The sequence below is a fragment of the Microtus pennsylvanicus genome, chromosome 13, assembly GCF_037038515.1.
Source record: "Microtus pennsylvanicus isolate mMicPen1 chromosome 13, mMicPen1.hap1, whole genome shotgun sequence".
Taxonomy (NCBI): domain Eukaryota; kingdom Metazoa; phylum Chordata; class Mammalia; order Rodentia; family Cricetidae; genus Microtus; species Microtus pennsylvanicus.
Window position 1 is genome coordinate 32,763,288 of NC_134591.1, and position 14,135 is coordinate 32,777,422.

The 14,135-nt window shown below is 40.6% G+C and overlaps 1 protein-coding gene across 2 annotated transcripts in view; it reads right to left on the minus strand.

Moving 5' to 3' along the window:
- LOC142833983 (cytochrome P450 2J3-like) overlaps positions 1 to 6,597 on the minus strand; it is a 29,757-nt gene extending 23,160 nt beyond the window's left edge. For both annotated transcript variants that reach the window (XM_075945911.1, XM_075945910.1), the window contains exons 1-2: positions 6,269 to 6,597; positions 249 to 411 (exon numbers count right to left, since the gene is read on the minus strand). In XM_075945911.1, the coding sequence (XP_075802026.1) occupies positions 249 to 411; positions 6,269 to 6,478 (373 nt within the window). In that variant the 5' untranslated portion in view covers positions 6,479 to 6,597. The remainder of the gene's footprint in view (positions 1 to 248; positions 412 to 6,268) is intronic.
- Between the last annotated feature and the right edge of the window lie 7,538 nt (positions 6,598 to 14,135).

The window sequence follows — 14,135 nt, forward strand, 5'->3', positions numbered from 1 at the left end:
GGTTACTTCCTCTCAAAGCATCTAGAATTAGTTTCTCCAAACAAGTGGTTCCCCCAGTCTCTACTAGGACACACTAGAAACCATCTTATGAATGCTTTCTTTCAAGCAATGTGGTATCCAGTGCCCATTGATGATGGCATTTCATGAAGGTATTGGCTTATGAGAGTGATGGCTACATAAGGCATATAGGTGCCTTTTATGTATCTTAAAAATTACAGTGTATATCTAACAACACATGAAAGTCTTACCATTTTCATTGAAGACAAAATTTTGAAATGGCAATATAGGGCGACTCATAAAGTTTTCTTCCAGTTGAGTAAAGGCTTCTTTGATTAAAGGCAGAGTGCTTACAATCACTGAAAATTTGACTCCAAAATCGAGACTGATAACATTCCCATACTTCTTCACAAGCTGAAACATATTTCAATAGTTAGAGATCCGTGTGCTCATAGCTCTCTGTCCAGGGATGGCAGGCATATGTGTAATCATATTGATGTCTTTATTTCCCTTGAGTGATACACCTTGGTATGTGGAAATAGCTTTTCTTTTCTTTTCTTTTCTTTGAAATGTCCTAACCTCAAATCCACTTCAAGAAAGAGATTTACCAATACAAATTCATTAACATGAATCAATGAGTGGATGACGTATAGTGTGTATCCCTATATGAAGATTTTAGTACGTAGATTTCAGTAAATGAGTAAATTCTCTAACTCCTTATTTTGCACTCTAGGACAGGCAGAACACAGTGTATGCCACCTGGTAAACGCCAAGGTGTGTCTGTGTGAGTCTGCTGTAGGTAGCACAGAATAATAAAAACATATTTTATATCATTTTATTCATTGTTTGTGTGTGCATATGCTATAGTACAAAGGGTGGTGTTGAATATGAGTAGGTCAGTTCATATCTTCGGGGAGTCTGTTCTCTCCTTTTACCATGTGAGTGAAGGTGATCACTTTTAGATTACCATGTTTTTCAGCAAGTGCCCTTACCCACTGAACAATCTCTATGGCCTGCAAGCATGGAATTCACAGCAAATGAAAATATCTCTTGGTGTGGGACAATTCTGTATTCTGTTAATTATGTTATAAATAAACACTGAGAAATCTCTGGTATGAACCGATGGCATGGATGTCTGAGTTCTACATCCAGAACAGATTCAAGACTGCTGCCTGAGATGATCAATACTCACAGGAAACTCCAGTCAGGACTTGATCATAATTCCAAATTTTCTTTAGATCTCCATAAGATTATCATCATCCCCAAACAGCAGGAATTAGCCTGGAATACTCCACCCACATTCCCAAAATATGGACTATGGACATATTCCTTTGTTAAAAAAAGAGGAGGAAGTGTTGTGGGACAATTCTGTATTCTGTCAATTATGTTACAAATAAATGCTGATTGGCCAATAGCCAGGCAGGAAGCATAGGTGAGACAACCAGACAGGAAGTAGAGGTGGGGCAATGAGAACAGGAGAATTCTGGGAAGAAGGAAGCTCCCTCCTGCAGTCCTGTGCAGACACCAAAGAAGCAAGATGTGACCTGCCCAACTGAAAAAAGTACCAAACCATGTGGCTAACATAGATAAGAATAGTGCACTAATACAAAGATTGAGCTAACGGGCCAATCAGTTATTAACCTAATGCAGACTCTCTGTGTGATTTTTCTCTGGGACTAAACGGTTGGGTAACAGGGCAGGACAGAAACCTCAGGCAACAATCTGTTGATGGCGTTCTTGTATAAATAGCTATGATAACAGCAGAAATAGCAAATTAACTGTGGCTATTTAAATATTATAATGTGATTTAGAAGAGGGCTCTAGTAATAGAAGCAACAAAAAGATGGAGGGGCAGAACCCAGAGACAGTGCTGATGGGCTCATGCAGCATTCATGTCACAGAATCCTGGCTAATGTGAAAAAACAGACCTGGGTTCTCAGGGTTCTGCTCTGATAATATTTAAAAGATGAATAAAAGGAAAAGAAAGAAAATGGAATGCACTTCAAATCATAGAAGACATCCTAACAGTGTCTTGGAATTTACTGAGTAATTTTGTATATACAAAGATCATATGAGGCATATTAGGAACTTTGTATGTTGGGGTCCCATTGTTACAGCTAGATTGAAGTACATGCAAATATCTAAGTTGTGTATCACAGCCCACTTCAGCCTGACAAGACTCTCTCTTATTTATATAATATTCCTGTAATAGTTCTGTGAACTACTACAGAGAAAGCTAAGAGACTACGAGATGGAGGGAAGTAGAGTCCCACATGCTCAACAAGGAGCCACGTTCTTCACTGTCCTCAACCTATTTTCAATGATGTCACTTTAATGGATATAAAATGTCCATCCCTTTACTTCACTAGACGCTTGTTAAACATTCCTTCTAGGCACAGCACAACTGGTGACATCATTCTATCAAAGGCTAGGCCCAGAGCTGCCCATCTGTCTAGATTTCATATGATATCAGAATTGATTGACAGAATATAGGACTCATTGGACCATAGACTGTCCTGTGTTGTGCCTGTCATGCTAAGCATTTGTCTAGTGTCCTTTGAGTGAATGATTCTGTGAAGATATATATCTAGTTAGTAAAGGCCATTTTATTTTATAATATATGTGTACATATAGATATATATGTCCACACACTCACATACACACACACACATATATATATATTTATATTTATTTAGTTTTTATTGAGTAAAATTATGTAGGATTCAAGTACTGGTTTTGCCATTATTCCACTGAGCAACCTGGGGAATTCAGATTCTCCTTTCCTTGACAGTGGAAAATGGAATGCTAACAGATGATTGCTAATGTGACTCCATGTGTGCTTATCATGAAGGGTGAATAAAGGGGGCACAAACCCCAAAGGGAAAGCCAGGCATCAGTTTGTGTTTATTTTTTCCTCATAGCAAGAATTGAAATTTAATTATGCCTAAGTTGCATCATTTAACCTCATTTGATTATACACAGATATCAAATGGTAAACCCATAGGAAATACAAAATAAAGGAATGAAAAACTATTTAACTGGCATAATGTTTCCAGCCTCAGTGTCACCATGACCTCTTTCTGTGACACCAGAACTCATATGATTGTGTAGCAAGACATAGAGCAAATATTTTAACCCTGGGAAGATTAAATAAAAGCATGCCTTTTTATTTTTGTAACTTATGATAGCATTTGCCAGAAGCAAGCCTCCCACCAAAGTTTACGCTGTTTTGCCAAAGAACAAGAAAAGTGAGTCTCAACAGGTCCGAGATTGCTTTAACTCTTTGATTCTATGTCCTGGAGTCGAACACCATCAAATGAGACTCTCAAGGGGTTACAGTGGTGAGATCCATGGATGTCATATTATCACTTGCTATGTGTCTCTCCAGGGCTGAGCCTGTGAACTGTGACTTCTACAGCTGAACTGCTATGGAGAGAATCTCCAAGGAAGCCTGGGAGAGAATTCTGCTTCCCTCCCTTCCTTTGCAGCAAAGGACATCCATTCCCTATGGGACAATTACTGGAAGATCACTGCTGTTCACCCTCCTGTAGTGAGCTGCAGCTGCACTGTACTGATGTGGCCCTGAAGTTGCAGCCATCTTCCTTTGTGCCAGCCCATGCTGCTGAGATTAAGGAGCCAGAAGAAGAAAGCACACAGGAAGTTTATTCAGATTCACAATGCAAACTCTGAAATTTCCATTTGAGTCATCACTCACAAAAGTTAGGCCCTGGAGCCTCTAAAGTTACCTGGACAAGTAGAGCAGGGCCCTAGTGTGTGTATCAGTTTACAGCACAGGACAAACAATGTCCAGTCTGACATTGCTTAGTTCATTCACTAAGACCGAAGAGAATCTCAACTTTGTTTATATGGCACAGATGTTGGACAGAGGGGGAAAATGAATATTTCAAAATGGCTATTATAAAATTATTCCAAATAGTGGGAAATCTTAACAGAGAAAAGAAAGATAAGAAGAAAAGGCATCGATTTGAGGACAGAAGCTGCCATGGCCTCTGTGGAGATCTGCACAGCAGAGCTTGGCAGAGAAGCAGTGCAGAGGGGAGAGGCAGCTCTCCCATGCACAGCACAGAGAAAGCCGATGGCAAACAGCAAGACCCAGCGCCATAGATGTCATGGCTGTGCACCAATGTCCTGAAAACAGGAATGTGTAGATGAGAAAACACCTGAAAAATGGTGGAAACTTTCTAGTCTAGCAAAATGCAAGCCTGCCATGCAGATTCCAACAGCATCAAGCCCCAAATAATTCAAAACCAGCGCAATCAATATGGGAACTGAATCTCTTGAAAGCAGAGAGACAAAACAACATCAAAAACAAACAAACAAACAAACAAAAAACAAAACAAAATACTTTAACACTTACAGGGAAACTACAAAGTCCAACAAGCAGTAGGAGAACATCTAAAAACGTGAGTCCCTCTGATCATCAAGCTAGTTGTGTACACCCAGGGGAAAGACAGTGTGGGAGGAAGGGAAAGGCATTCTGAGGAGGGGCACAGCTAAGAGGTTTCCTTCTGCTACAGTCTCCTCTGAAGGTTGAAAGAAGAATGTGTTTGAGGTCAGAAAGGAATTGATGAACTTGAAAGGTCAGAGAAAAGACAGCTATGGGAGGATGAGTAAGGGGCAAAAACAACAGACTTCTCTGCCTTTGAGTCCCAGCTGCACTGACACTGCAGAGCTGGGCAGTGTGGGATGTGGGTCTCAGTGAGTGGGGACAGCACCTGGGGCAGTGCATCATACAGGGGAGAGGGCTCCCCCATGTTTGTAGTCGCTGCACTACACATGGAAAATGCTGTTAGCAAACTCTCATAGCTGCCTGTGTGTATTGAGTAACAGAACAGATGCTGGGAGGACAATAGTAGAGATGTGAAGAGAGAGAAGATGAATAAAAAGGCATCTACTCGGAGAGGGTCCAAGAAACCCATGTGGCAGGATAGGAAACCAAAATGAAAGAATGAAAACAGAGCAAATAGACAAACCGCAAAACAATAAAACATTGAGTTTAACCGCTTACATGTAAATTGTAAAGAGATATGTTCTATCTCTCCCAATAGATGATACTTGAATAATAAAAAAATGCTCAAATATATGCAGTCCAGATGAATGCAATTCTAGTATTATATGCAGGTAAAAATAAAAGAACTGAGAAGCAAAAGCCTTTCACACTCACCAAAAAGAAACCTGCAGGGTATAAGAGATCACAGAAAATTCAAGCAAAACAAAATTTACTCTGGATAAGGAGGGACATTACAAAGTCACATGGTTAAGTCTTCAAATGACCTGCCAATCTTAAATGTGCACTGTGTACACAGAAAAGACTTCCCAATTTAATAGGGGAGGGCTTCCAGAGCTGAGTGGAGAGTAGAGAACTCTCCCAGGGACCTGGACACTTGCTTGTGGCTTTCTTAGTAACTGATAACATCAGTAAGGGAGCAGTCAGCAAGGATGTATAAAAACTAAGGCTCAGTAAGAGAGAGCAACACCTAAACCAATCTTCAGTCAAGAGGAGTAGAACACACACACACACAAACACACACATACACACACCCCTACTTCAGTATTATTAATTTATTTATTTTCCTGAGAAGCACTTTAATCAACTAAGCTGAAACCTGGACTTTATGCTCACTTCTTAAAGCAGCAGGACATATCTGTCTCTATCATCATTTACTATGAAATCATCACAAATACCTGGACGGATTTAAAGAATTCAAATCACACAGTGTGTTCTCTAACCTAAATGGAACCATCACCATCACCTAGGAAGTATGTCATAGAAGGATAAGAAATTCTCCAATTATTTCTCTCCTTCCCTCCCTCCCTCCCTCCCTCCTTCCCCCCTCCCCCCTCCCCCTCCCTCCCTCCCTCCCTCCCTCCTTCCCCCCTCCCCCCTCCCCCTCCCTCCTTCCCTCCCTCCTTCCCTCCCTCCCTCCCTCCCTCCCTCCCTCCCTCCCTCCCTCCCTCCCTCCCTCCCTCTCTCCTTCTCTTTCTTTCTCTAAGACCAGGCTTCTTCCTGTAGCCATGGCTGTCCTGGAACTCGCTCTGTAGACCTGCTGGCCTCAAACTCACAGAGATCAGCCACAACTGCCCTGCTTAGCTGCATATTTCTTAAAAGTGCATATTTAGAATCTAACTCTGTGTCCTGGTTTTAGCCACCAGGAACATCAGCCTTGGAGCCCTGCCTGCCAGCCCTGGAAGTCACAGATCCACCAGCTCAGGATTAGGTCAGCTCACAGCCAATCTTGTAACTTCCTACCTGCTGGACCACCAGGTGTGGCTGCTTCTTATTAAAATGCAGTATGTTGCCTATGAAGGGCAGGCGTTGCGGACCAGGCGGGTAGTTCTTGGGGCGCCGGCTTTTGAAATAGTCAGCCAGGAACAGAAAGGTGACAACAGCCAGCAAGAGAGTCTGGAGATGGAGCGCTGCCCAGATGGCGGCCACCAGGGAGCCCGCGGCAGCAATCATGGTTGGTATCCAAGTGGAATTCAGAGGAATCAGGGTCTGAGCTGAGGCTCAGGGCTCCTAATATTACAGCACTCTCAAATAAACTACTCCAGTCCACTTCCGATCACTCCCCTCCACATTCCTTGGAGGCCCTAAAGCCAGAGAGCACAGATACCCCGCCCTTATAGGCCCAACCCTCCTCTGTAAACAGAGGGCTTAGCCACTCCTTCCAGTTGGAGCAGGACCTACCCCTAATGATCAGAGCTCTCAGCCCTGTCCTGTTGCAAGTTTAACTAGATAGACCTTTGGAATTGTGGCTTTTTCCCTTCAAATGACAATTACACTAGGCGCTGAAAAGAATTTGGGTTTCATTTGATAATTATAATTTGCACTTCCTTAAGAACTACTTTGGTACTATATCCAGGATTTAAAAATCCAAATAGCTGTAGACAGCCCATAGATGCACATAACTGTAACTGAAGGTGGATTCTTTGTTGTAAAATATGATTTTTGTAGCTTTAATTTAGATCTATAACTTGCTACATCTAAAGTTACGTCATTTGGTTGTATTTTTGTAGCTTTAAGCAACTCCTAATTGCATATTTATCCTCTTAAAGGTATGAGTCAAGCAGAAAACTGGACTTTTCAAGACACAGAACTTTGCCTGAGCAGTGTTGAGGCTTTAGGCAGGATGAGAAGTCATGACCCCCTGGTTTGAAAATAAGGTTTTTTTCTTCAGTTTGAAATGGAAGAGATAAAAACTTTGAAATATTTTGGTTTAAAATGTGACTGTTTTTTGGGAATCTATCTCCCTCCCAGAATCTTAATCACAAAAGAAAAATTTAAAAATAAGATCTTTGAAAAGAAATCTGTCCGTTTTACGTGTATTAAAGCTCAGTAAGAGCATTTATTAGGGAATTTTTATTTATATGTCAAGAAAATTTTTGGAGACAATTTATTTTAACAAGTATTTTTAAGATATATTGCTAAGAGGAATTTTGATTAACATATAGTATTGTATGCCATGTAATTCTTATTTTTCCCATGACCATTACTTAATTGAAATAAATTCTAATCATTTTTTTCATTATATCGTGTTCTGGAAGAAAATCCTTATCAAAATCTATGTGTATAAATATTGAATTTTAGTTTTGTGAAACATTAGTCTTACAATTCCAATAAATGGTGTTTTATATAAACAAATAACATATTAAGGTTTTTAAAAAACACTTAATAGACTCCAAATACCATTTTAATAAGTTTGAAGATCTTTAGCCTACCCATATAAGGCAGCACACATTCATCATGTTTTTTTAAAAATAATTCAAACACTCACATTTATCAATATGCACTTGTGCAGTTTAATTGAGCATCCTATGTATATCCATATATGCATGTATATAAGTATATATATGTCTATATCAGTACTCAATGCAAATAAATAAAAATTGAAATGATCATAGGATTTGACAGTTTTTATGTGGGACAAAAACAACATGTGGAAATATGTATCTTAGACTAGACACAATTACATGCAATGCAGATGTGACCAGTATATTAATCATGTAGAAAGCTCATATATCCCTATCTCTTTATAATACGCGGAAGGCTGAGTGAAATTATCAAAAGTTCAAGTTTATCATGTGGACTTAAGGCAATATCCTTTTCTATTTTTAGAGCTAATCATCTGAGGGTAAAGTGTCATTACAGAAAACAACTACCACCCTCAACGTTACTTTAGGTAAAACGAACGAAGAAACAAACAAAGAACATTTACTCTTTTAATTTGTAGTCGGCTGAACTCCATTTCCCATGCCTGCTTACATAACTATGAAAGAAGAGAAACTCAATAGAAGAATAACATCATGAACCAGCTATCAGCTACATGCTTAGTACCAATCTCACCTATATTTTGTCCTGGTCTACATAGAGATGATCTATCCTATATTCACCTGGTATTGGGTCATCACCAATGCTTAGGTGGCTACTATTTTGTTCAGACATCTGAGTGTTCCCATAGATCAGAAATGATTCCATCCACTTTTATTCTGAGGGACATATGCTAAGTTTACCACAATGATAAGATCCTAATGTTCATCTAGTACAAAGTCTAACGGCAGTCGAAGTTTTAATTCTTCAGAAATCAAAATGCATTGAGTCTGATTTCTCCTATGTTGACCTTAAACTTTTTGAGTCAGCCCCTTCTCAGAAAATCATGGGGGTGGGGAAGCAGGAAGAGTCTCCTTTGACTCAGCAATTAACTTCCAACAAAACATAGAAAAAAAATTAAAGGAAGCAAAGGAACAGAAAGGCCCTGGAATAATTTAGGGAAGGCATAACCATCCTAGTGTGATTTAAATTCAGAATGTGCTGAATTTCTCAAGCAGCCTCTGTTGTGTTTCAGGATGCTCTCTTGTAGGGAAGAGAGTTGCTTGGGACATTTTTGAGCATAACCTTTCTGCAGATCTCCCCTAGAAAAGCCACATATTATTTTATCAACTCAGAAATAGGGTATGTGTGAGTCTAGATTTCTATCTTTGGTTCCAGTGGTATATTTTCAACACTATGTGGAAACCTCAGGTAACTTGTAAGCCATGCCTAGCAAGGAAGATAAACTGAGTTATGGTCAGGCAAACTAATCAACAATCCTTCAAGATGGAGTCTGGCATGAGCCTTTACAGACTTTAGTTGGGACAGAAACATGGCTGTACATTGTCATCTACAGCAGCCTGGAGAGCTCCCCTAGACTTTCCAGGAGCCAACTAATGCCAAATTAGGTTTTTTTTGGCTTGTGGAATAATAAAAAGTCTTTTAATGAAAATTTAAGCATAAGGGTTAAGAGAAAGAGGGCTCCTCAAAGCGAGACTAAGATGTCCAAATGGAGGCGAGAGAGCTTCCCAGTGGGAAGAAGCCTTGATGATGTTAAATCATAGCATGGATGTCCTCTATTTTGTTTTTATCTTAAACTAGGCCATAAACATCTCCTCTTTTACTCAGTGATTTTGCTCCTCTTGGAGATAAAGAATAAAGAGGCACGGTCAGAGGATGATAGGAAAAAATATGAATTTGAAAATAGCCACATTTCTTTTACTGTTGATCATATCAAGGGAATTTAGAGCCACAGAAAGCATTCACCAAAATCCACATGAGGAGATAATACTGGCAGTTTGGATAGAGGGGATCCATATTGGTGCCTGTCTCATCCAGTGAAAAGTGGCCTATTTCAGAGGCTTCCACATCTGGGCACCATAACTGTTGGCACAAAAGAGAAATTTCACCACAAAGGGTAGGATACAATTTATTCTGGACTTAAGTATGAGTGACAATGGCCCAGGAACACAGAGTCAATTAACACTAAATTCCATGTTCCAATGCCATAACAATTTCACTATGTATTATAGTAACAAAGGAAGTCATAATCCATGGGACTCTTCAAATACATTGTTGGACCCACCTCAGTAATACCTGGTAGAGTTCCAGAGGTTGTTGCTATGTGATGATAATCTCACCCTTTTGATTGGTGTAAGTCACTAGTCTTTTTAATTAATATATCCTGAAGTTTTCACTCTCGGTCATATATAAAGGTAGGTTATTGGTGACCATGAAGGGCACTAAAGTTCATCTGTATCTGGCCCTGGGCCTGGAGCACTTTAACCTCTCCACAAATATTGCAGTTCTAATCAGTTAATTAGTCTTGCAGAAGAGGCAGAGGGGAAAGTTCTTTACAGGAACACCCATTCACCAACACATCAACGAAATCTCTATTGACACTTGTGTAACCATAGAACGTATTTTTTTCCCCTGTCTTGGCACTCCTGAGTTATAGCAACACTCTAGTGACTTTGTTTCTGCATTTATTTTTGAAAATATTGTTAAAATTGCTATTCTTGGCATACCTGATTGAATCTCTCTCTCTCTCTCTCTCTCTCTCTCTCTCTCTCTCTCTCTCTCTCTCTCTCTCTTCTCTGTATGTATGTGGGTGAGTGTGTAAGTGTGTCTGTGTCTATATGAATGCTTTGAGTCCTTCAGGAGTCCATTAAGAGACAGACACTTGCCAGAAGAAATAAGTTACTGTAGGTGGATTTGTAGAAATTGAACTTGACCCCACTTCCCATTCTCTGTCTCAGCTTCCTGTGTGAGGATGATATATGGTCTGACTGCCTTCCCATTGCCCAGTGGGTGAGTCTCATCACTGTAGCCTAAACTTCCCATCCTTCCCTGGTCACCTTCCTTCTCTCCCTTCACATAAGAGCAGCCCCAGTGGCTCAGAGGATTGCTCAGTTGTTCTTCTTTTTTCTCCTTTTGCCTCTGACTTCACAGTCTAGGGACAGCGCAGAGATGGTGACTGACTGGGGAAATGGTCATGCCAAATCTAGACTTGAGGCTCAGCTTCTCATTGATTGGAGGCTTGAAAGTAAATTTTTGCACAAGAGCAGTGAAAAAAATAAAGAGCTCAGACCTGGCCAACTGTTCTCCAAGGCAAGCTCGCTTTCCTGCAGGAAATGAAACAGAAGACGAGATACTTTCTTAGTTGGCATTAGTACCTTCAGGGACTGGCATTTCCATTTTCCTTCTGTAAATCTTAACCTGTCACCAGGCTTTGTGTCTAGCTGTTTATGTCTCATATGTGTCTGAATGTGGAATGTTCCACTGAAATTAGAACTCCAGGATCAAAGGTCTTCAGTGGGACAATAGCAATGAGAGGTGTCACAGGCGATGATATACATATCGCAGATGATAACAGCTCGTATTTAACAGATTGACCTAATAACTCTCTGATGGGAAGCCCCACTTGGAAAAGACTATGAGGTCACTGGCTGTAGATGACTGGTTGATTTTGTCTGTAGTTTTTCTCATATGTCAGCTATGGGTATTTTCCCCACTGATTGTATGTTTATCTCATGAAAATATTCCATCTACTGGGCATATAGGATACTTCTCATTACTCAGATTGACATAGGAAAGTAATAGTGTCCTCAGTCTCAACAACAGCTAATTTTAAACTTCAGGACATATTGAAAACAATCTGGTTGTTTCTGGATATCAATATCTGGTAGCCCCTAGAGATGAATAGGAAAAGACAGTTTCCCAGGTGTTTATTGCTGTTTCAGGACAAGGCATGAAACAACCTTAGTAGAGAGAACTTTCTCAGCAAAGGACTTCTCTATGGATTTGCAACCTCAAGGTTAAGGCAACTAACTGTTTATTGTCTAAGTACTGAATTTCTTTTTATTTATTTATTTTTTTGTTGAAAAAATTTCTGCCTTCTCCCTGCCTCCCATTTAGCTCCCCCTCCTCTCACTCCTCTTCCCCTCCCCCAACTCCTCTCCCCTCCCCCCCACTCCATTCCCCCTCCCTCCCGGACTGAGCTCCTCAGGTCCAAATGAGAAGCAGAAGGAGGGAGAACAAGAGCAAGAAAGTCAGGACTGCGAGGGGTACACCCATCCGCTGTGACAGTGGGGCTGATCTATTGGGAGTTCACCAAGGCCAGCTGGACTGGGACTGAATAAGCATGGGATAAAACTGGACTCTCTGAACATGGAGGACAATGAGGGCTGATGAGAAGCCAAGGACAATGGCACTAGGTTTTGATCCTACTGCATGAACTGGCTTTGTGGGAGCCTAGCCTGTTTGGATGCTCACCTTCGTAGACCTGGATGGAGGGGGGAGAACTTTGGACTTCCCACAGGGCAGGGAATCGGACTGCTCTTCTTAAGTCCTGAATTTCAATGTCTCTATCTTTCTGGGATCCCTGACCACTCAGAGCTTACTTTACTCATCATGAACAGTCAGCACGACCTCCGTAGTTTGAAAGAAACTGCGTGATCAGTATGGTTCTGTCTTTTTTGTTGTTGTTGTTGTTTACTCAGGAAGTGCTGTGTAACCCTGAAATTGTGACTCTTGTTTGTCCAGAGGCTTTGCTGTAACATGAGTGGGAGAGAAATATGTTAGATGTGTCTAAATGCGTGAGAGAGAAGTGTGAGAGGAATAGGAAGGATGTGAGAGAAGTGTGTGTGTGTGTGTGTGTGTGTGTGTGCATATGAGCAGAGTGAGAGGATGAGAGAGAAAAAAGTATGAAGAGATATAGCTAAATGTGGAGGGAGAGAAGTGTGGAAGAAATAGAAGAAATGTGAGAGAAGTATGTTGTATGCACAAGTATTGGAGAGAGAGAGAGAGAGAGAGAGAGAGAGAGAGAGAGAGAGAGAGAGAGAGGTGAAAAGATGTCTCTGTATAAAAGAGAGATGTGTGTGCAGGAGAGATGTATGTGAAGGAAGAAGTATTGGCCGTGCGGAGAGTGTGAAGACGAAGAATTGCGAAGGTTGGAGCTGTGTGGATAATATAACTGTGTGTAAATGGGTGTAACTGCCATAACTTTGGGGACAAGTAAAGGTCTGGATGTATCGCATAGAGAACTATACTGCAAATAAGAGCATAAGACCCTGATCTGTCAGTTCTGTGATCTTGAATAGGAAAGAACTCTTTTCTCTCCTTTATGGAATCTTCTTATGGGGCAAAAGTAAACATTTATTCATTTCTTGCTGAGTATTAATAACCGTATTGCTGTGGTGATTATCTGAGACAATTGGCCTGCTAAATGAAGTATGTAATTTAGAGTAAGTAATAACATTCTTAATAAAAGCAGCTGTGGGTCTCTCTGTGTTGCTACTTTATTTTACAACTGGTATAGATGAGAGAATTCTTTAAACTGAGTGAGGCAAGAGGCCTCTATGGGAAGTGGGTTTTGCACTATAATGGGGGAAGCAATAGGCCTGGAGGAACATCTTCCTGGGGAAAGCATGTTGGGGTCTATTCTCATTCTTCTCACCAAAGTCCTAAGAATTATCACACAAGGCATTTATTTGAAATACAAAAAGGAAAAAATTCCTAGCCTTTCAGTATTTCATTGATCTGATTCATTGACTTAGAGAAGTAGAATAAGTGAAATATGTGTCTGAGGTTTTGTTTTTATAATTTTATATTATATATTCTATTATAATTTTTATAAACAGGAAGAATGGACAGAGTCTCTGTGTCTTATCAGCTCTCCTATTAAAGTGAGTTATGACCAGTGAGCAAAGGGACAGACAGTGCCAGATGGAAAGACAAAGAGGTCAGAACAAACCCAGGGCAGCCCAGCCCCAAGAAACACTAGCTCTGGATCAACACTAGCTGTGCAGGCAAATGCAGTCTCCTCCTGGTCCGAGCCTCCACATCATGAGAAACAACACTGCCTTAGATAATCAGGCAAATTTAATGATCATATGAAGCATTTCAGTGTGCCTTCTGTGTAGCATTTAGTCACCGTCTACAGACAGTGTTAGGAAACACAAGCTTCTGTGTAAGAAAACCTGGTGGACACTGAGCTCTGGGAGAAGCACACTTGTCTAGGGCTGTGTCCTTATCTCTGTAGTGCTCAATAACTGCAGCTTGGAAGGGGGCAGCTCTGCTTCATCTTCTGTCCCACACTTTCCTGCTCTCAGGTTGTTTGTTTTTTAGGTTAAAGCTTAGAAGACAATTATGAAATTAAAGAATTGGCAAATTACATATATAAGTGAATATCTAGAATATTTGGTTATTGATTCCACACCACTACCAATGCAGTCTTCAATAACTTGCCTGGCAGAAAGCACAGGGGAGAAAGTCATCACTGTATTTCCTTTTCTGCATGTCAGGTGGT